The 22,301-nt window shown below is 49.3% G+C and overlaps 2 protein-coding genes across 3 annotated transcripts in view; both read right to left on the bottom strand.

Moving 5' to 3' along the window:
- The window catches only part of CELF5 (CUGBP Elav-like family member 5), a 35,076-nt gene extending 33,346 nt beyond the window's left edge, over nt 1-1,730 (bottom strand). For both annotated transcript variants that reach the window (XM_014882961.2, XM_088179001.1), the window contains exon 1: nt 1,448-1,730. In XM_014882961.2, the coding sequence (XP_014738447.1) occupies nt 1,448-1,730 (283 nt within the window). The remainder of the gene's footprint in view (nt 1-1,447) is intronic.
- Nucleotides 1,731-13,575: 11,845 nt separating this feature from the next.
- Nucleotides 13,576-22,285, bottom strand: NCLN (nicalin). Its single transcript, XM_014883035.2, has 15 exons — nt 22,050-22,285; nt 19,357-19,547; nt 19,008-19,152; nt 18,302-18,396; nt 17,994-18,074; nt 17,703-17,806; nt 17,338-17,426; nt 17,052-17,191; nt 16,531-16,709; nt 16,237-16,324; nt 16,103-16,141; nt 15,838-16,001; nt 15,177-15,230; nt 15,008-15,086; nt 13,576-13,797 (listed from the first exon to the last, which is right to left on the bottom strand). The coding sequence occupies exons 1-15, from the start codon at nt 22,228-22,230 to the stop codon at nt 13,738-13,740; spliced, it is 1,689 nt and encodes a 562-aa protein (XP_014738521.1). The 5' UTR covers nt 22,231-22,285; the 3' UTR covers nt 13,576-13,737.
- Nucleotides 22,286-22,301: the final 16 nt, after the last annotated feature.

The following is a 22,301-nucleotide window of genomic DNA, read 5'->3' as shown; positions in this document are numbered from 1 at the left end:
ACCAACCCGTTAGAACCAAAAAGATGTATTTATTTTCCTGCAGAAATCCTGCTTTTAACAGCAAGTTAATATCACACACATCTGGCTAATACCACAGCTGCCCCCTCTAATTTCCATACCTAAGCAGATCCCTAGAATTTGTCTCCTGCCTAGAAGCTGACCTCAGACCACACAGTCTATATTTAAGATGTCAACCGGAATGAAATGTGCAATTGCCTCTTGCCTTGGGCCCATTCTCCTTCATGCTGGGTTTGAAACCTTGCAACTCACCATCCCCTGGCAGCAGGTTTGGATGCAGTTCCTTGCACACGGAGACACACAAGCACATGGCATCCTGGTTCTTCACTCACAACCAGACACACTTCTTCAGATAAATTCATGCCAGCCCAGCCCCCACAGGCTTCAATGAGAAAGTGTTTTCCTTTTGTGCTGGAGTTAGATTTGGCCTTTTGTTTGAAAATACACTTGTTTTTCTCTTGTCCTCTTCCCTCTCTGTTCGGCCTAGAATGGTTCATGTTGCCAAGGCACTCGATTTTTCCTACCCTTCCTCCTAAATCTGTGGCACACTCCCTCCAGCATGCACCAACACATGGCCCCATCACAGATCATTTTAGGGCACGGCAGCCCAGGCTGAGCACCGACAGCTCTCAGGGCACTCACTGTCGGTTCCCTGCAGGTAGTTCTACCTGTGCCAGGGAGCGAGGCTGCCATCACCCCCTCGGATCTTACAGCGAACAACTCCGAGAGTTCCTTTCCTGGTGGAGCCGTGCAGGTCACAAGATCCCAAACACCTGCTGGGGTGGGGTAGAGCCGCTCCACTGAAGGGAGCTGCCACGGCCAACGCGACAGCTCTTCGCTACAAAAACACAACAATAAGCGAGGCTAAAGGAGCCTCCTCAAACTTTTCAGCACCCACTAAAGGTCTTTCAGCGAAGGAAGACCCCTCATCTCCCCGTGTGCCATCACGAAGGCCCCTCACCTACCCCGAACGCCACTGACAGCGGCACATTCGCGGCCAATATCCTTTGTTGCACGGATTTTAAAACCGCAGCGCCGAACCCTCGCCCGGGGTCGGTGTGAGCCCCCTCAGGGGATGGCCAGCAGCCCAGCGAGGGGTCCCGCTGCGGCCCCCGCGCTCCGCAGCAGCCTCGGCCCGGCCCCCGCTGCCCATCGCCGCCTTTGTCACCGCAGCCCACGCGGGGCCACAGGCCCGGGGCTGCCGGCGGGGCGCGGGCCGCGGCCGGGGGGCTCCGGGGGCTCCGCCGCGGGGATGCCGGACCCCGCCCGTGGGCGCTGGGGATGCGGACGCGTTCCCGAGCAGCGGATCGGGGGCCGCCAGCCGCCGCTGAGGGATGCGGGGGGTGCGGGGGGACAGCACAGCGCGGTGGGTCACGCGTGGACCGACCCGGGGCCCGCCGCCCCTTTGTGCGCGCCGCGCCGGGCTCACCTTTGTGCATGCCGGTGTAGCGGTCCTTGAGCACGGTGAGCTCGTAGATCTTGCCGAACTGCTCGAAGAGCGGCTTGAGGTCCTTCTCCTCCAGGTTGCGCGGGATCTGCCCCACGAAGAGCTTGATGGCATCCAGGTCCTTCATGCTGTCGGGCTGCGCCGGGGGCTCCGCGCCGCCGCTGCTGCTCATGGGGGAGGCTCGGCGCGGCGGCGGGGGCGGCTGCGGCGCTGGCGGGAGCGGCGGCGGCTGCCTCCTCGCCTCGCCCTCGGTGAGTCTGGCCATGCCCCGCGCCCGGCGCGGCTGCGGGCGGGCGGGCGGGCGGGCGGGGGAGGCAGCGCGGCGGGAACGGCCCCGCCGCCAGCGCCGCCGCCGCGGCGCCACAAAGAGCCGCGCCACAGCGCCCCCTGCCGGGCCCCGCGCCGACGAGGCCCCTCAGGAGCCGGGGGGCAGCGGGGAAGGCACCGGAGACGGCACCGGAGACCCCCGGGAGCGGCCCGGGAGCGGCACTCGGGACCGCAAGAGGGTGGTGAAGGCGGAAAGGCGGCAGTGACTGCCCAGTGAACGCCCATCCCCGCGGGTGAGGCTAGAGCTGTGTTTTTAGGGCCCCGGAGCGCGCAGGGCCCTGGGAGCAGGGGAGAGCTCTGAGCACCCACGAAGGCAGAGCCGCTCCACATCCGTGTCAGAAATTAGCATTCGCCCCATTTTCTCGGTGCCTCAGCACCAGGGTCTGGAGGCGAAGAGATTATTTAAAGCAGAAAATTTTGTAACGCAGCCGTGACCCAGCGGCGAGCACAGCCACGAGCAGCAGGGCTGGAGGGGGCTTAGCTGGAAGGGGAAGTCATGCACGGCCCCAGGTCTACAACCCCGGGCAGCTCTCCCTGCCCCTGCCTTTGTAGGGAAAGGCTCCTTTCATCCGAGCAGCTCAGCTCCCTCCTGGCTGGGGCTTGGTGGAGGCATCCCCAGCGCGGTGCTGTGTCAGACCGTGCCAGATGGTCAGGAGCTGGTTGTGTCTCCATGTTGAAGCAGCCATTATTGCTAACGGGATCAGCTCTCCCTCCCTTGTGAGGCTCGGGATTCTCTCCCACTGCCTTCTCCTGCTCTGGCAGATGCCGTGAGGCAAGGAGGGGATGTCAGCGCTCCAATCAGCGCGGCCCAGGTGGCCTCGGGCTGTGTCACCTCTGTGCCCCACCTCTGTCACGCCAGGGTGACGCTGAGGCACAGCACAGCCGAAGCTCCATCGGGAGCAGCTGTGCTGCAGGGATGCAGCCCAACCCTGCTCCGCCGCCCACAGCCACACAGCCCGCATCTCCTACAGAGCATTCCCTCTGCAGCGTGCACGGCTTTTGTCGTCACGCCACACATTTCAGCCTGTCATGCTGCCCCAGTGTCCCTGAAGATGAATACGCTCCTGCGGCCTCGTGCTGGGAGGAGGGAGGAGGTGCAGGCTGGGTTCTGGGTTGTTTGCCGAGAGCTGTGGCACTGTCAGGTGCTCGGCTCCACTGAGCATGCCAGGCCTGTGTGTCTGTGCAAAGGGCCGTGGTGCAGGCACAGCCTGGCCTTGCTTCCCCTTGCTGAGAGCTTTCTGCCATCCCCCGTTTCTCCTGCCTTGGATCCTGCGGAGGGAGGGCAGCAGTGAGTGGAGAGGTGACCCTACAAAACCAGGGCAACCACAGCTCTGTGCTCCCACTGCAGCCCAGTTCAGCATTCTCTTGCTCGGTCCCCAAGTGCCATCCTTCCTCCTACCCTCTCCCCACAGTGCCCCACATGCCAGAGCCTCAAGCCCTACCCACATCTCTCAGGTGTGATTTTACCTAGGCCCCTGCACCAGGAGATACGTGCAGCATGTCTCAGGAAAAAGCAGGTTAGGAAAAAGGGACGGAGTGTTATCAGGGGAAGAAGAGGGGTCCCAATCCTACAGAGCAGAGGGAAGAACAGAGAATACTGGTTGTGTATGAACACCCACCTGGCTGCCAGGCTGAAGTCATGGCAAGAATGAGAGAGGCCCCTGCAGAGCCACAGGGATTGGGGATTCCTTTTCACTCTTGTGCTCAGCAGAGCTACAGCTCTGTACCCTGCTCTCTGCAGCACTGGCTGTTGTGACCCCCTGTGTGTGTGGAGGTGCCAGAACATTCACCGAGGGCCAGCAAGAGCCTGGAATTGGCATCCAAGCTTTTCATGGAAATGGACAAATTCACAAAGGAAATTCACAAAGGCCTGCAGCTTTCTGCAGCCTGGTCCAAGCCCAGGGATGCTGCAAGGTGTCTCGAGGCTGGAGAGCTGTCTTGTGTTTGATGGTGTTACCACTCCTAAAATTCACCCTAAAACCTCCCCAGGATCTCCCCACACTGGCCAAACTTTCTGTTGACATATCTTGCAGAGACTGACAGGGTTGTGCCATCTATTTGGAAGCCACAGATGCATTAACTGGGAAGCCTATGGCAAGTCAAGCTGTTCTCATTTTTAACAGCTGCAAGCAGATAAGGCAATGTTTAAAACAAGAAAGCTTTATGGCAACAGCAGCAATGCTCACCTTGGACGAATCACACCTAAGCAAGTAAAGTTTTCAGGCACCTTTGCATGCCTAGCCTGATTTTTCACATCAGCTATTGCAGCTAAAGCTCCTCTAGGCTTTTGTTAGAGCTCAAGGGACCCAGTGCCTCAGGTAGAAAATGTCTATTTAGAAGGAAAGATAAATCCAGTCTCTTTTGCAGTCTATGAATGGACATACTAAAACCACCCCGACGGCAGTAAAGAACAACAGACATGAAAATACTGCTGGTAAATGAAAAACAGAACAGATGTCAATCAGCACCTGGGGTTTACAGAGCCAGACAGAGAATTATATACCAGAGTAACAGGATTAAGGGGAAGATAAAAGGAATCTTAGCACCAAGACAGAGAAAAAGGGAAATGAGAGGTCACCTGTGCAGAGGAAGAAGGAACGTGTTGCATCTGTCATGGAGGAGTCTACACAAGAGTGCTGCAGAGCTCAGATGCACAATTCTCAGAGGGTGAGGGAACAGATTCTGCCTAAACCTGAGATGCTGCTTCAAAAAAAGAACTGTTAGAAGAAAACCACATTGTATGCCCAAAATGTTTCTCTTCTGCAGAGAGACATTTGCTAGTGAAAAACACCCAAAATATTTTCCTTACACACATCTAGACTTGCCTGGTTTCTTGTGGCATATGAGTATTTGTATTTAGATGGGGCAGCTTAAGATGAAAGGTGAAGAGGTCCAGTCCAGTGGCCCAAACCTGAGAAGGGCTCAAACAAAGGGTGCAGGAACAGCCAGGTACATTTTGCCTTAGAAGTGCCTGCCCAGTCCTTCCAGCTCCTAAAGGCACTGAAGAATGGAGAAAATACAAGCTGGAGCTCTGAATTTCCACATCACCTAGGAGACACCATTTAAGGCAGAAAATCCTCACCACAGCCCAGAAAAAAAAAAAAAAAAAAAAAAAAAGATCCTTTAAAACAGTCTGCCTTCCCTTACCTATTTGTTCCCCAGGCAGAAGAGCCAAAGGACTAGGTAACACAGTCCAGAAAATATCCAAGCAGTAAGACAGTATCTCAGGGAAATAAAAGTTATTCCTGTAACGTCATTGCTTCTTGTCTGGTGTAAAAGATTCTGCAGCCAGACTGCCAGAGAAAAATATCCTGTGTAAAAGGATGTAACTTGCCATCAGCTTTTATCCTCTCTTGTCCACCAAGACCTTGCTGTTTAGCTTTCACTGAATATCTGTTTTACCAGCCAATTCAGAGTTAGGGAGTTCTAACATTTTAACTTTGCAAGAACCCAAAAATTAACTAAATTTTGAGGCTTGTGGATTTTTTGACCCAAGTTGTCACAGTGGATGAACTGGAAGTGACCATCACAAATTCCTGATATCTTTGTGATCAAGAGCAGCTGTTCTTTGAGGATTGATTTTAAAAACAAAACAAAACCCAAATAAACAAACAAAAACACACCACCTTGTGGAAGAAGTTTGGGTTGTGTGCAAACTGTTTCTTCCAATGCTTGAAAACAAGCTGGTCAAGAAACAATGGCACAGGGCTGTCCTTTCCCAAATAATGAGAGGCAACTCCTCAGCTCTACAATCATGCAATATTCAATTGAGCTGATTGAGTTCAGTTTGGACCTGGTTTTAATCAGCAAAGATATTAAGCTCTGCTGGTTTGATCTGGCTTCTCCCTCTGCTCCCCAAACGCTCCTGGAGCACAGGGGTGGTTGTTTCTGTCACATGCTTTCGTCTGGGTAAAAAATAAAAGGACAGCATTCCTAGCATCTTGGGGTCATCCCTACAGCATCTGCTTCTCACTCATCTCTTTGGTAAATTCTTTATCTTCCCATTACTCTCCATTACACTGCATTAAGATATTACATTAAAAATATTCTGCAGGAATAAGCCCACAACAAGAGCAACCTGTGCCACTTGACTAAAGCAGAGAGGATTAGAGGAGAGTGTGGCAATCACCAGATCTGCTCATCTCCACCCCTGCTCCCAGCAGCTACACCACTAAGCCCTTCAAATATTTTTCAGAAGTTTTATGAGGATTTCTTTTCTCCTGCTATCCCTAGTGAAAGGCTAATCCAGCAGTGACAAATCCAGCCTCTAGAAAAGCACATTTTCCACTCAGGACTCCACCCCACATCTTCCACACATCCCCGGGCTGTTGCAGCTCCAGCAGCTCCAAAGAGCAAAGCCCTTTGTACCTCCTACTTCACCAAGGTGCTGTAAGTGTCAGATATATTTAAGAGCATGAAGCATTCAGATACTATGGAAACCAGGGCAAGAGAAAAACCAAAAATAGATGGAAGACGCAAGCTGTTGTAAGATCTGGAAAAGCCTTGCTGAGGAAGGCTGTGCTTGCTGCAGCTGATTGCAGAGTGGGATCCATTTAGAGCTCGAGCATAAAATATCCTTTCCCCAATCTTTCTGTAGTTTGTCATTTTTCTCTGCCACAGGGAAAGGGATATTCTTTGACTTCCCCTCTATTTAACAGGCCTCCTAATTACCAGTTCCTTTGAATGATTCATATTCTAGCGTGCCCTTCCCATGACCTGGAGTACACTGCTGCCTGACTGCTTCTGTAAAGCAGGAGTATTTGGGAACACACCATGAGAAAAAACCACCACAGAGCACTCTCCTAAAAGGGAAATCCAACAGAAACCTACAGAAGAAGGGTGCCTGGAACTGAGTTGTTTGTTTGCCTCTCCTTTTAATAATCTTTTTTAACACCTGTGTTGTGCCTATTCAACCTCTACAGACAAATCAGTTGCTAAAGCAGAATAATACCTTCACTCAAAAAAACCAGAATGGCACATGGAGGAAACACAGAGGCTGCCAGCATGAGGAGTACAAACCATCTGAGTCAAAGATGGTCAATCAAATGGAAGTCAGTAACAGCACTTCAGCATCCCTATCAAGAACTACTCAGGGCTACCACAGAAGCACCATCTGAGAATAAAAACTCAAATTCCCTTTCACGAGTCCCACAGTCCCTTATGGGCTACTCTCTAGTACAAATTCCCCCTCACATGAGCTGGGAAGAAATTCCAGGAGAAGTTAACTCCTCACAGCAGTTAAAACCATCCATTGGACTGCCCAAAGGAAATAATGCCAGCTCTTGCTCTGTTAAAGAAAAAAACAAAACTGTGTGGCTTAAACAATAAAGCAGAATTGGTTTCTTTTTAGATTCAGCGGAGATAAGGTCCTTATGTCCTGCCTCTCTCCCTTACAAAACAGACACTGTAGCAAAATTGTTGCAGGAGTTTCCAGTCAGGTATTGTGAGCTTTTTCCTTTTGGGTTTGTTAAGAATCACACCCAAGAACTGGGGCCCAAGCTTCATCAGGGGTCAAGAACTCTCCAGAAAACAGCTGAAACATTTAAATTAAAAAACATTTCTTCATGATCTGTATTTTAACTGAACAGATCTTGTATCTTACATTGTGGGTGTGTTTTTTCCCACCTGGAAGGAGTCCACTATGCTCCTTTCCCTCTCTCCTCCCAATGGCAGAGAAAAGCTCAAGGGCTTTGCTTCCCATTTCCATTATAGAATACACAGTTCCCTGTAAGAGAGTAATTTATACTTGTAAATTCTCTGAAAGAAATTAATTTCTGGAATGAAAACAATGCTTAGTCATGCAATAGGTTGGAGTTGATGAACTCAGAGGTCTTTTCCAACCTAATTGATTCTGTGAAGCTGAAACAAATTCATCTGCCCTCACACAAAAATCTATAGCAAGGACCAAAGGGTTCCTCAAGAAACCCCACACTGACTCAATTTTTGCTAGGCACAACCCACAGGACAGGTGAAAAGAATCCAAGGCCTGTGAAATTCCAGGCAGGTTGGCAAAATCACAGTGAAAATCCCAAAGCAAAAAGGATAAGGTAAGTGTGGCTCATCAGCTGAAAAGCTCTAGGGAAAGATGTGTCCTTCTCCACCTGCCTTTTGCCTGCACCACACACTCAGGTAGTGCTGCTCTGATGGACACTCAAGTGATAAAGTGCCAGGATATCACATCATGAAACACTTGCCAAAAAAATAAGGGAACACCCAACAGCAGCAGTGGAGCACCTTGGTAAGGATTGGGAAGGTTTTGAACCTTTCTGTCCCCAGCTGCAGGGAAGGAAAAATGGATTTACCTCTGAGATGTTCTCCCTGCCAAGCACAGAGCCACCATTACAGATTAGGGACAAACACACAAAATGTCACCTTTTTGACAAAGGTGTGACCAGTACAAAACCACAATTTTGTCACCTAGCAGGGGGACACAAGGAAACATCAGGGCCGGTGTTTTCAGCCTCCCCTCCTCCACCATGCAGCTCTGCCCCTGCCAAAAGCCACAGAAAGGACTGGTGGTCAAACAATTCTGCACAGCAGCTTCCTGCACTGCTCTGGGCTGTCCTGCCGAGCCCAGGCCTCACTGGAGGCTTGCACTCATCCTTTGTGCTTTTCTTCAGCTGCTGCCACCAGGCTGAGAAAGCACTGAGCCCTCCAGTGAGGTTTTGCCAGCTCCCAGTCCCTCCGTGTGGCATGCAGAGGACTCCCTGCATCGAGAGCCAGGCTAAATTTGAATTGGTGGCTGCCACAGCCCCAGTCTTCATCCAGGGAAGGCAGCTGGACCTTCTTCCCCTCTGCTTTCACACCACCCTTCCTGTTAGTGAAGAACTCCCTGGTCTCCACAAGGACCTTCCCTTCAAAGCAGGGCACTGACATAATTATAGGTTGGACTCGGTGATCTCAAAGGTCTTTTCCAGCCTAGTTAATTCTGTGATTCTGTGATAATGACACGACAGAGCCTGTGTTAAACCCAGCCCTGCCACAAGCTGCCCCTCAGCCTTTTGCTCCGTGTGCCAGAGGGCTGTGATGGTACAGGGAGCACCTCAGCTCCAAAAATGCTCTGTTACAAGCAGAGGAGGTAGAGGGGAGATCTGTGTAGAGAGAACAATGATAACACATTTCTAGAGCAGCTCTTTGCTCTCCATTGCTGGAATACACCCTCCTCTTCACTGCCTTGTCCCAGCGTTCTTCTGTCACCTTCCGAGGGCTGCCCTTTGTTTTCAACTTTTTCCTCTGACTTCGAAGACATTTCTTTCTTTCTAGGAAGACACATCACCACTTGGAACAGCCTGGTCCGAGGAGCCGGGACCTCAGCATCCTCCTGCACCTCGGCATCCCCAGCACGGACAGGCAGCCGCGTGTCCCCGCCGCCGGCAGGGGACAGGAGCCCTGGGACGGATGGAACGGGGATGCCGAGGCCGCACCTGCCCTGCCCGTACCTGTGCAGGTGTGCGAGGGCCGAGAGCCCCGCTCGACATCCCGGGGCTGGCACCGGGAGATGCTCCCATGGCCTCGGGACCTGCGGGCAGCGGGCGGGGCTGCCGGTGTCACTGCCCCGTGTCACTGTCCCGTGTCAACACTCCCTGTCACCGCGGGGACACCGCACAGCTCCATATCACTGCCCCGTGTCACTGTCCCGTGTCACCGCGGGGACACCGCACAGCCCTGTGTCCCTGTCCCGTGTCACCGCCCCGTGTCACCGCCCAGCCCCACACGCCGCCGGCTCTGGCCAAGGAGAAGCCCTCGGACAGGACACTCGGCATCAGGATGAGCACAGGTCCAGCTCTCCACGTCCGGGTCACTTCGCCACTCCACAGCTCTGACCACGACTTGGACAAACTCACGCTGAGGGAACAGATCTCGCACTGCGTGTAATTGGAATCAAGAGTTTAGTGTTCACAGAGGCTTTGGGTAAGGACACAGGCACAACAATTTCCATGAGCACGCAGTGCTGGCTGCTGAGGTCACCAGGTTTTCACAGTACCAAAGCTGTTTTGCATAGAAACTTTAATTGCTTCACATGAGCACAAACCTTTGGAATAAACAGGAATTTGCTCACCTCAAGGTGCTGAAATCATGCTTGGAGTGTGTAAATGTTTTCTGTCATACTACTTTACTTTTGACTAAACAGGATGAAGCTTTTAAATACATAGATTTTCTCCCATTTTGTAGAGGTCTATTCCTCCAAATAATGCAAGGAGATTCCATTTTTTTGAGCAAATAGTTCTCTGACAAATCTATTCATCAAACCTATTCACTTGGTTTATTTTCCAAGGGAAAAGGGACAAACAAATAAAAAAGAAGTTAAAATACTTAAATATTATTACATTTATAGTCCTAAAATATGTAAATCAACTGCATTGAATTTTCTATTAGCTTTTAAATATCCACCTCAATATACATTTGTTCTTCAGGGCACACAAGAGATAAATAATCGAATTAACATTGCTAGATAAATCAAATCTTTTTCCTGAGCTGCAAATATTCCAGATTATAACCTTGAAGTTGCTATGCAGTAACTACAAATGGAAACTAAACAGATCAAAGTGAGCAAGCAGGAGTCCACACTCAAGTACCCAGAGGCCCAATTTTCTGAGACACCCAGGAGCAGCCCCAGCATTTCAGATTGGTGAGTCAAGACCAAATGAAATGCAAAATCCATCTTAAACACGGGGTGCAGGAGCAGCCTGGGATTTGGGTTTGGGCCATGAACAATGCAAGAGCATGAGATTTAAAACAAACAAAACACCCTCAAAACCAAGCCCCACAGCAATTTTGGGTATAGCTGTGGTTTTGAATGTCTAAACAGATTGTGGTGACTTTCAGCCACAGATAGTGGGAGACTTAATTCCATTCTGGCTTCAGAATTTTCTCTGCACAGAGTAGAGGAGTTCATATTGCACAGCATTACTTCTCTCCCAACAATAAACCAACCCCTCTCATTTGGGAGATAAACTACAATAATCTAAATTACTCCCATACAGTTCCCAATAGTGCCCATGCAGATGGACAGAAGGAATTAACAGCTTCAGTTAAACCTTGCTGGCAAAACAGGTTTTTTATGAGCTGCAGACTCTGACAGCACCAGGACAACAGGTGAAGTCAGATAAATAGCAAAGAAAATGTTTTTTTGGCTAGGACTAACAACTGCTAGCCACTCGTGTGGATATAAAGCTTTCCATGCTCTTCCCTACAGGCCAGGCAAACTCCTCAAAAAAAGGGGATAGGTAAAAATAAGAGCAACAAGAATCAGCTACACAGAGCTCTTCTGCAATGTTGTGGAGAACTTTTATTTTATCACAACACCTGCTGTGTTGGTGACTGAACTGATCAGTCATGCTGCAGTGCAGATCAGCTCCAGGGGCTCTTTGCAAGCTTCTCTGTTGACTTACCCAAGGAAATAACAATGTGGGAACTAAGTTCAGTCCCAGGATGGGCACTCTGCTCCAGCTCTGAGGAAGTGGGATTTAAATGCAATCCCAGGAAGGGCACTCTGCTCCAGCTCTGAGGAAATTTGGATTAAAATTCAATCCCAGGATGGGCACTCTGCTCCAGCTATGAGGAAGTTGGGGTTTGACTATCTTAGATTTGAGCATATATGTTTCAGTGCACGTGCACTTTGATCTAAAGCTGAAACTTTTATCTGTCGAAAAAGCTACTTTTTATGGCAGCCAGGGAGAGATACAAAAGGATTACAGGACAAACTAACCTTGTGTGGGAGAGCAATGTACCATCCCAACTGTCCCTCAGGTTTATGAACTCCTCAATCTTATCCATCTTTTTTTTAGGTTGTTTCCCCTGGCTTCTAGCACTGCATCAGGAGTGTTAACAGTTCATTGCTGAGACCACACAGAGCTAAGGTGTTTTCTTTGTGCTACAGCCTCTGCAAACAGACTGGGTGGAAGTTTTTGATTCTGAACTTTGAGCTTCTCATGTGGAAGACTGAAAGCTGACAGTTTTCACAGCAAGGAACAAGCTCCAGGTCTGTTCTGTTTGCTCTTGCCCACTACTGGCAAATTTCACACACATCAACTCCAGCTGCAGCAGCATTGCTAATATTATTTTTCTATTTTTCTCAGCAAAGCAACAGAGTTAATCATTAAGACTGATGAAATAATCTGCTAGACTGGAGGGAACACCACTTCCTTAAAGTGTTAACACACCAGAAATGGATGCTGCAGCTGCAGGACTCAAACTACTCCCAGATATTCAGAGCCTACAGAGTTCTTCAGAGAGTCACTGTACCATGCATGTTCCAAACCTACCCAGCCCAGGGCAGGCAGCTTCTCAGGGCACAGCAGATGCAGTCTCTATGGGCAGAGCATAAAAACCAGTGGAAAACAATCAAGGCTTGCCTTCCAGCCACTCCAGCAACTTCTGAAGTCATTATAAATTCATTTGGCAGAGAAGTGCCATGAGCACTTCATGCATGCAGAGAGACACATTTGAAATGAGAACTCAAAAGATCAGGAAAAGGCAAGTTTCCCTGCGTGGCTGATAGTTCTGGAGTGCTTGGAACCATGCTGACACCATGGTGAGCCACTGACACCAGCAGGCTTTCCTGAAAAAGACAATACCCTTTTCAAAGAACAAGTTGCTACATATTTAAAGTAGCAGAAAGGACACATCATGGGGTAAGGGTACTCCAAGGAGGAGATTATGGTAAAATAAACAAAGGAGGATGGAAATCAGTGCTTTGGTGCCCATCCAAAGGACAGTGACTGGCCACAACAACCCCTTTTCTAACAAGCACATGCACAGCAGATATGTGCAAACAGGAATGCACAGCTGGAATTTTCCTTGCATATACAAAAAAAAAGGTGTATTCACCTCAATTCAAAAATAGCTTTTCAGCCTCTCTAAGATATGCTGCTTTAATTATAAATTGTAGCTTAAATTTTTTAAAAAGTATCACTGTGGCTTGTGAAGAGACCTCATGTACATAGCAAAGATTACAGAAAAGGACTCTAAACTGGCAGGCTGACAGTGCTCAGGGTTATCTTCTAGAACTACAGCTAGCCTAGGGCTTGTAGTATCTCAATATATTTTCCAGTCTGAGCTGCTCTTGCTCTTGTTATCAACAGAACCAGCTTGTATAAGTACATGGAACAGCACAGAACATGATCCTGCAGCAGCTGGACATGGAACACCCCTCAAAAATCAAGCAAGAGTTTAGCACAGAGTGGTGGCAGCTGTGAACTGTTCAAGGACCAAAAACCTCCAGAGAAATCAAGTACACAGCAAAATGCATCCTCCAAGAGAGACAGGAGAGAACCTGTCCCTGGCAAGAACCCTCATACCAGAAACTCATCTTAATCTTTCCTCATCCTGCTAAGAACAGCCAAGATCACTCAGTGCAGCTCCTAAAAGGGGGTGAGAGTTTGAACAAAATGCAAGAAGGTGCTTGCTGCAGACACTGCTTGCTCAGCACAACTCCCTAAAGCCAGGCAGTGAACTCAAGGGAAGAGGTGTCATAAGGAAACATGCTAATTGCATTCTCTTTAGTTGGCATGTGCACTTTTTGTTTTTTTCTTTTAAACAACTGCTCCAAGTCCTTGTTTGCTGGGCAGAGATACCAGGTCAGGCTGTAGGTTCAGTTTCCAGGCTGGCTGTGTGACAGTGTCCATGAAGGTGTTGGAGTTTGTGTTACACTCAGAGAAACTGCTCAGAATCAGACTGCAGGAATTGCTGAAGTCTCTCAGCCTCTCCCTCACCAAAATGCAAAAGAAAACCAGACATGGTGCAAGTCAGGGGAAGAAGGTGAAGAAAAAGCACTTCAAAGGTGCACAAGAGTTAAAATTTCATTTTCTTTATGCCTTCCTCCCCTCTATACAGTAGCAAAGAGGAGACAAAGGAAGAGGAACAGCAGGGTTCAGTGGAAGGCAGAAGGTTCCCAATGGGCTCACCGATGGCTCAGTGCTGCTGGGTGGGGGGGACTTGGTGCTTCACTGCTGCTTGGTTTTAAGGGATAATCTCTGGATCATCTTGTAAAGGAGACCAAAGTGCTGGAAACAGAAGAGAAAAAAAGTAACCATGACAGTTCTGAACACACAGAAAGCTGAGCAGAAGGCTTAAAACAATACCAGTGTGCAAATGCAGTGCCTTGTTTGCATCAACCACTCATCCTGAAGATGGAGTGGGACTTGATGGATGAGGAGGAATTATGACAAGGAAGCCAAATTATACAGAAATGATGGCTTACAGAAGTGTTTGTGCAGGTCTGTAACACCTCATTGTGAAGATGTGTTAAAGATTCCTTAATTTTATTTTTTTTCTGGGTGCAATTCTTTTCCTTCAGAAGGCAAGGGGAAAGCTTCAGATTACAACACATGCAGGTTCCTGGTCTCTATAGAAACACTGCTGCCAGCAGTTTCAGCCAGGTAAAAATGAACCAGGCAAACACAGAGATTCCCAGAAATTCACAATTCTTTAACTGGATCTTCTCTTTCACCATTTTCCCAGTGACTTGGAAATTCACTTAATTTTTCTTTTGATTTTGCTGGGGTTGCTTGTATTTTGATTTGGTATTTGACAGATGTAACAAGACCCAGGCTTCAAATAATTACAAATTCAAATAACAAAAGTAATGAAGATTGCTAATAGAAATCAAAGTATGTTTTCCTCTTGTTTATATTCTTACACTGAGTTTTTAAATGCTTGTGGTTTCCCTAAAAAAAATAGACATAAATAATACAAAATTATCAAAATTGAGAGTGACCTAAAAAACTTCCCTTTCATTCATGTCCTTCATGAACCCAGGCAGGAACAAAGCCTTGCTCACGCTGTCACACTGATACAAAAATATTTCATTTAATTTGGCTGGCCAAGGCAGGGAGTATCACATTTCCAGAGGTATGGACACAGGATGTATTTATGGCTTCATTGAAAAAAGAAAGCAAAACTCTGAAGATGCATTTCTAAGCTGCATCCCAAGTTCAGGTATTTCCTAATAGTAAAGCTACAAATCTTTAAATTACCAAGGTAACTAAAATTTGTTCTAAAGTTGCAGCTTGGAGACAAAATAGGTTAGCAAGTGAGTTATGCATGTCCTTGACTAAAAGAAATAGCTCTAAAAAACAGGTTTGCACTATAATGGCAAGACACTGCCTTCAGCAGAGCCAAGTGGCATTATTGTTCCAGCTTTAGTGCTGGCACTGTGTGAATTCCTGTATCTAACTTGTTTTATAAGGAAAATAAAATATCTGTGTCTCTTACCTGCACTGCAACATAGGCAACGCCAAGGTAGGCTGCAATACAGACAGCCAGGAGCAGGTCAAAGATTGCTGGCTTGACCCTGGAATAAGGAAAAGTGCACATGAGATTGCTCCAGCAGTTCCTGCCAGGGGGGAGACAACAGCCCAGCATGCCCAAGGGAATTCCATACCTGTATGCATTCATCACCTGCTTCAGCTGGTCATAGAAAACAAACTCGGGGTCCCTGTGCAAAGGAGAAATTTTTCAGATTCTGCTTCTTGACCCTGCAGTCAGGACAGCCCAGAGCTGCTCCCAAGGAGTTCACCCAACCAAAGACAGGTAAGCATGACCACCTCCCACACTGGTTTTGAGCTGATTTTAGTCATCAGGACTTTCTTTTCCTACAGTCAGAAGCCCAAGAACACAATTCAGAACTCATGCTGTTGTTCAGCTGTCTCCAAAGAGGCTGAACATGAAAGATCCCTCCCTCTGTTCACTGAAACAGCTTCAGCCCAAGCAGATTCAACAGGATAGAAGCTGCCTTTTTGGAATTAACCAAAACTTAAGTTAAGTTTTCTCCTGCTCTCAGAATGGGAACAGTGGAACCAAAACAGTTTAAAAACAAGCTTTTCAGACAGAGGGAGCTGCTGGGTCTTGTTCCTGTGCTGTGAGGAATCATGAGCAGCTTTCCCTGGGAGAACACCAAGCATGAACCAAAACTGACAGGAGAGCAGAAAAGAGCAAAGCTGCATATCATGAAACGAGGAAAGCTGCAACTCAGAGACAAAATTCTGTCCAGGAGGAAGAAGCCAGTTTGCATGTCCTGACTGGTTCTTTCATGTTTTTCTCACCGTTTGTCTGCCTTCACATGATGCTGCTTGACATCCTTCAGGTAGCGTCCCATGCAATACTCTAAGGTGTTGAGGAAGGTGCTGTCCTTATCAATCAGCTGGGCAGCCCTGGGCTGACTGCTCAGCCAGTCCATCACTGACTCCAGTTGCTCCTGCTGGATTTGCTGCACAAAAATACCACCAGAGAAAAGGAGTCAACCACACACCAGAGCTCTCTCCCAGACTCTAGTTTTCATAGGTTACAAAAATGATGCACTGTGCTTACCATCTGATCTGTGAAGATCTGCATATCTGCAGGTGCTCCCTGCAAGGGAAAATGAAAAGAACCAGCTCAGGTTATTGTTGAGTTTGGCTGGGCAGGACAAGTCTGGCCAGCACAGCACAGTGGGTACCTCTTACCTTTTCTGTTAGGTTGTAGATGACCCTTGTCAAAGCCTCAGCAATGATCTGAGTGTTTCTGGTCAGTGCTTTAGTGTCTATTCGTGCCCTAAAGCAAAAGAGGGGATTATGGATTTGCTAGTGGCTTTCTCTAGAAACACCTTTTCCACTGCATCAGGCATGAACCTGAACCCGGAGCCCAACTCCCAATGTTTGCCACCTGTGCCCTGACCCTGAGAACAGCACGTGGCTGCTCTGCTCAGCAGTTGTGAGGCCAGTTTGTGTTTCTGGGCAGGACCAAAGGGCAGCCCTCACCTCCTGTCCATGATGCTGTTGCGCAGGCTGTCCCGGTGGCTCTCCAGGTGTGAGATGGTGAAGGCCGGCAGGCGCCGGATCGCGAAGCGCTCGTGCTCCCAGGCCAGCATGTCCTCAGCCAGGTTGATCTTCTTGTGCACCATGGAAAACTTCACCTCCGGGAACTGGTTGGCAACAACCTGAGGACAAGGGCAGGCCATTCAGGGGTGCTGCTCACTGCAGAGTGCCACCCTGCACTGCCCTGTGTGCTGCAGAATGTAAGGTGCAGTTATTGACATCACTAAAGCTGGATTTTCAGGACAGAAAGAGCTGGTTTAATGTCTGTACAGGGGAGCATTTGGAGATCTAGTCTGCTTCATTTAAGACTGTGAATGAGGATTTGTCTGCACTTCAAATCAAGTGACCCTAAACAATACACGAATTATTTCAATAGCACACCCTTTCTTCACATCTTCCTTCCTCTCATGGAGAGCTGTATAGTAAATCCCACGTTCCCATGAACCTAAAATGCTTTTCCTTACCGTCTCCAGTTCTCTCAGAAATGCATGCTGCAAGGTGCCCTCCTTGGGAGGCTTTGAGACATGAAGATGAAGGCTATTGCCTCTGCCCAGAGTGTCAAGGCAGAGAACAAATGCTACATTGTCCTGCAGCAGGCTGGAATCTGGAACAGAAAAATCCAAACCTTTATTGCTACGTCTGGTGCTGGGATTTTCACCCTCCAAAAAAAGCAAGGCTCACACAAGGAGATCCTCACAGGAGAGCTGACAATTAATTATAGCCATTTAACACAACTAGCCCCCTACTCACCAGTGTGGTCCAGATTGTCCTCCAGCCACCGCTTAGTTCCTTGGTAATTAAACTTGCCACCTCCAGATGCAAAGAACAGCAAGTTATACCTGCCCATCAAAGAAACCAGAAAAGGGTCAGCATGCTGCACTCCAAGAATTCCTGCACTCAGCCTTGGAGGTGTGGTGAAATCACAACCACTTGCACCTGACATCCAAGGCAAACTGTCCATTAGGAAATGCTTCCCACACGCCACATACTCAGGGAATGGGAATACAGACTAAAAGTGGGGAGCTCACAGTGCTTGAGGATGGAATCTGCTTCCCACATCATCCCCTCCACTTGTCAGCTACACACATTTAACCCCAAACAGAGCAGTTCTTTACCCAGCATGGGTCCTTCTGTAGGTGTAGAGCCGAGAGAACAGCCTGGCCAGTTCCAGCAGCACTGAGATCCCACTGCCATTGGAGTCAGCCCCATGGGACAGCCACTGCAGGGTGAAGTGGGACAGACACAAGGTGACAAATCTACACTGACTTTCAGGTACCAGAACAGCTGCAAGACAGCACAGCACTGTGCTCCACTTGTAACTGTCCCACAGCCTTAAGGCCAAGAAAAGACACATGGGCAGAGGGAAAAAGGACAGGAATAGAGCTGCAGGAAGAAAGAATACTCACTGGAGCCACTCCAAAGGAATCATAGTGGGCAACTATCACAACAGTGGGCAAGTCTTCTCCACCCAGCCCTGTCAGCCTTCCCTGCAGAGGAAAGAGAGCTGTGTTACTCCCCATCACCTCTTGTGTGCCTGTACAAGGACAGCTTGACTTCTACATTCCTGCTGAGCCTGCCTTGGCCTCAGCTGTGAGGAGTTCAGCTACCTGGCTGAGATCCCCTCACCTGCCCTGTCAGACCCAATGTCTGATAAAGTCCTGGTAAAAGAAGTCACCTCATCAATGCTGCCAGTTTGAATCCACACACAACTCACCTCCACACTGGGGATGAGCCAGTCATTGATAGCTTTGCTTTGAGCCCCGCTGGTCACCATCTGGAAGCCATTGGCAGTTGCTGTGTGCAGCAGAACTGAAACAAAAGCACCAAAAAAACCCCACAATGTACATCTGGGGAAGTTTCATCCCCTCCTCTTCCCTGGTAACCGAACTTTGGAGAGACCAGCTTTAAACCATTTAAGCCCTCTCACTTGTCACTGGTGTTTATGCAATGACACAGAATCTTGGTGATCATGCTTTTTCTTTCTGTCCCAAAATCCCAGTATTTTGGGCTGGTCAAAAACTTTTCCCCAGCAGTACAAAAATTAGTCATAAGCAGCAGGTCAATAAGACAGTCATATTATTTACATGAAAGCATCAAACTGACTTGTGGTCAGACAAAAAGCCTCGGTTTCTACCAACACACCACTTAACACTTTCAATGTTGTTTTTAACCTAGTTTTGATTTCTACTTTACTTGCAACAGCTGAGAACCTCCTGCAACTCTATGTCCAAATATAGTCAAGTAATGTTTTCTTATACTGTGCTTTTCTTCCACTGAATCTCTAAACACTTTGACAAAGACAGAATAAACACAAAGGTGACAGAAGCCTGGTTCGTGATGCAGATGACACAGCAGACTCCTCCCAGAGGTGGGAACAGGCCTGTCTTCCCCAGAACTTTTTCCTCCTTGTTAGAACTCACCTTCTGCAGCTGAGGCAGAACCCTGTGATGCAGAAGCAGCCCGTGTTTGTTCATAGATAGACAGCAGCTCCTCATCTTCCACTGCGAAGTAGACTGGCACAATGGTTTCCATAGCGAGCATTTCTGGCTCTATCTCCATGAATTGCTGAGGATTTAAGCGAGACACAAACTTAGCATCTGCTAAACACGAGAGGTGTCAAGAAAAAATTAACAACCAAAGCAGAGAGAGAAGTTTTAAAATTAGAATACGATTCGTTGTACATTCCAACAGAAGCTTCCAGCCCTGCAGCAATCAAGCTTTTCTCCAATATACCTCCCACGGGAAGAGAAAGGAAACTTTTTTGTTTACCCTCACGACATCCTGGGGGACAGAGGAGATGGATCGTGGCAGGATGATCACCACAGCCCCGGCTGACTGGCGCAGAGCCTTCTGGTACTGCTCGTAGGAGAAGTCCACCAGGCGCATCATGACGCAGCGGCGGCTCAGCACGTCCGCTTCCACAGTGCGCGCCTCCGTGTTCAGCACCGCGCTCCTGGTGCCTGCCAGCAGGGAAAGCGAGAGGGCTGGTGAGGCACCGCACCCCATCCCCTCTGCTCCAGCCTGCCTCCTGCTCACAACGCTCCTGGGGACACCCTGATGGGCTGCAGAGAGGCCAGAAGCTGCAGAAAGCTGAGTTCGCCTCTTCCGAGAAGGAGCAGAGGTCTGTGGGTTTTCCTGCGCAGCCACGTCCTGCCAGACCCCCCTCATTCCACACAGCCTCACCTTCCAGTCTTCCTCCTCAGCACAACACACAGGCTGCCTGTCTGCTCACCTGCACCCAGCAACACACCTGGAGACAGCCTGGCCTCTGCAGAGCCTCCCCCAGCTGCAGGATCAAGCTGTGCAGAACCATTTGATGAAAGGACACCAGATTTGGCACCCCAAGGACACCAGACTGCCCCCCGGCACCCCAAAAGCTGCTCTCACTCAGCCCCAAGGAAGGTTCTGTAGCTGGCTGAGTTACAGAAGAGCTGGCTGCTCCTGAGGGCTCGCCCTCTCCTACTCTCAGTGCCAGCAGATCAAATCCCCCACATGGAAATGCAATCCCCTGGGAGCACAGCAGGCTGCAGGCCTGCCAGAAGCTCCTGCACTTCCCAGGCAAGGGCCAAAAGGACGTCTTGTGCAAATAGAGAGGGTCAAATCCACTTTAAAATTTATAATTCAATTTCTTCTTCTGTAACTCTGCACCTCCACTGAAGATCTCATTGTTCTCCCCACACAGAGACAGATGAGGTGCTCCAGCCTCTGTCAAACAGGAGCATTGCTAAGAACTAGATTTAAGCCTGGCTTAGTTTAACTCTAACATTAGTTTGGTCTCATCAAAGGTAACAGAAACACCTAAACAAGAAAAATCTACATTTCCTCTGCACAGTAACAATGAGGGCCACACACCCAGAAACAAAGCCCAGGCACAATGGAAATTGTCCCCACAGACCTCTGACACTAAATAAATAAATATTAACGTTTGACATCTAAGCAGAGCAGACACAACAGTATTTTTCTGACACGTTGATTTTCTGTAGCTTCTCTATACAGAGAATAAATACCTGTTACTTGGTATTTTTGGAAAAGAATACGAGAATCTGGAACAACAAATCAGCTCAGTTGGTCAGAGCACGGTGCTAATAATGCCAGAGTTATGGGTTTGATCCCTCTGTGGGTCATTTCCCTTGAGAGCTGGTGATTCTTGTGAGTCCCTTCCAACCCAGACTGCTCTGAAACACAGCTTTTATCCTGAAGGACATCTCAGAACACACAAGGAACAGGAAGAGCAGCTACCCAAAGGGAGCAGGAAGGGACAAAGGAAACACACAGCCCACGGAGCTAAAAGGCTCCAGGAAAAGAAACAGCATAAAAAAAGTTAATTGGAAGCATCTTAAAAAATAGCACCTGGCTTTTCAAGAGGTCACAAAATTGTGAGCACTTGGCTAGAGGGGACACTCAGGCAAGCAAACTCAAAGCCAGCTGACATCCCCATGCCAGGGCCTGCCTTGGAGCTGCTGAAACTGTCAAGAGAGCCCTCAAGATGTGGACACGTTCTGAGAAACTGTGAAGGAAGAATCCAGAAATAGTTTCATTTATTTAGAAGTCACCAGAAGCATGAAGTGTTTAAGGAGTAGACAGGCACAGCTGCATTTCATAACTTACATATTTGAACTTATTAAGATCTGAAAGAATGAGAGATGGTGTCTCATGGATAGCATAAATTAAACGTGAGGCTGTTCACTATTAACTCTATAGCAAGAGTCACTCACAGACAGAGCACATGACCTGGCCTGGAATAAAATCTCTACAGAAAAGCCAGAAACAACCCTTGATTCTGGGTTTGTGGGCACACAGGGGAGAAGGCTGAGGGTTGCAGCACTTCAAGGACTCGCAGAACAGGGTGTGTCTCTGACCCAAAGACAGGTGTTGCACAATCAGCAGGCTGCAAGTAAGAGAACAGAGGAAGTAAAGGTCAGCTGTAACACGGGAAGGACGGGCTCTGAAATGGAGCCACTGGAGCAACACACAGAGCTGAGGATGAAAAGGATGAATAGCGAAGAGGAATCGACCTGTCAATAAAGGAGTCAAAGGCAAAAGGACAAAAATGAGCTCACAACCGAGTTTACCAGAATGCAGGAGGGATGCAGCTGGACCCCTCAAAACACAGAGCCCTCAGCCCATAGACAGGGGTCCTTGGCTACCTCTAGGTCACCACGATGGAGCTCTCAGCCCCTCTCCTGCTCGTGCTGAGCCTGGGCAGTGAAATTCAGGCAGACGGGACCCTCCTGCGGCCTCGCCTGGGCCTGGCCCCGGGCCCGGCTGCTGCCGCCTCCCAGAGCCCCCCGAGCCCTCCCGCGGCCTTCCCTAGGCCGGGCCGCCCTCCATGAGCCGCCCCCGGCTTCACGGCCTACCCTGGGCTCCTCCCCGGGGTCGGGGCTCCCTTCCCACAGCCCCAGCACCCCTGAAGGAGCCTCTGCCGGCAGGACCGAGCCCGGCCGGGCCGTGCAGTTCCTCACCATAGGGCTGCCCGCCCAGCTCGTACTGCTGCATGCGGTAGACCGTGAACTCGTGCGCCGCCTCGGCGGCGGGCGGCGGCCCCAGGAGCAGGAGCACGGCGGGCACGAAGAGCAGGACGCTGAGCGGGAGGCACGAGGCCTTGAGCACCGACTCCAGCACCTCACTCGCCTCCTCCAGCATCGCCGCGGCCCCGGCCCGCACTGCGGCCTGCTCGGCACGCACGGCGCGCCCCGCGCTGCATGCCGGGAGCT

Source organism: Sturnus vulgaris, chromosome 26 (genome assembly GCF_052056855.1).
Source record: "Sturnus vulgaris isolate bStuVul1 chromosome 26, bStuVul1.hap1, whole genome shotgun sequence".
Taxonomy (NCBI): domain Eukaryota; kingdom Metazoa; phylum Chordata; class Aves; order Passeriformes; family Sturnidae; genus Sturnus; species Sturnus vulgaris.
Note: the sequence above shows the minus strand (reverse complement) of the source record. Positions and strands in the feature narration are given on the sequence as shown.

Excerpts from the sequence above, each read along its gene's own strand:
- NCLN (XM_014883035.2), bottom strand. The coding sequence starts at position 22,230 with ATGCTGGAGGAGGCGAGTGAGGTGCTGGAGTCGGTGCTCAAGGCCTCG. Across the intron at positions 19,153-19,356 it reads TCCCCCAGGATGTCGTGAGG|CAATTCATGGAGATAGAGCC; the intron begins GTAAACAAAAAA and ends TTAAATCCTCAG. Across the intron at positions 16,710-17,051 it reads TTCTGAGAGAACTGGAGACG|GTTGTTGCCAACCAGTTCCC; the intron begins GTAAGGAAAAGC and ends CCTTGTCCTCAG.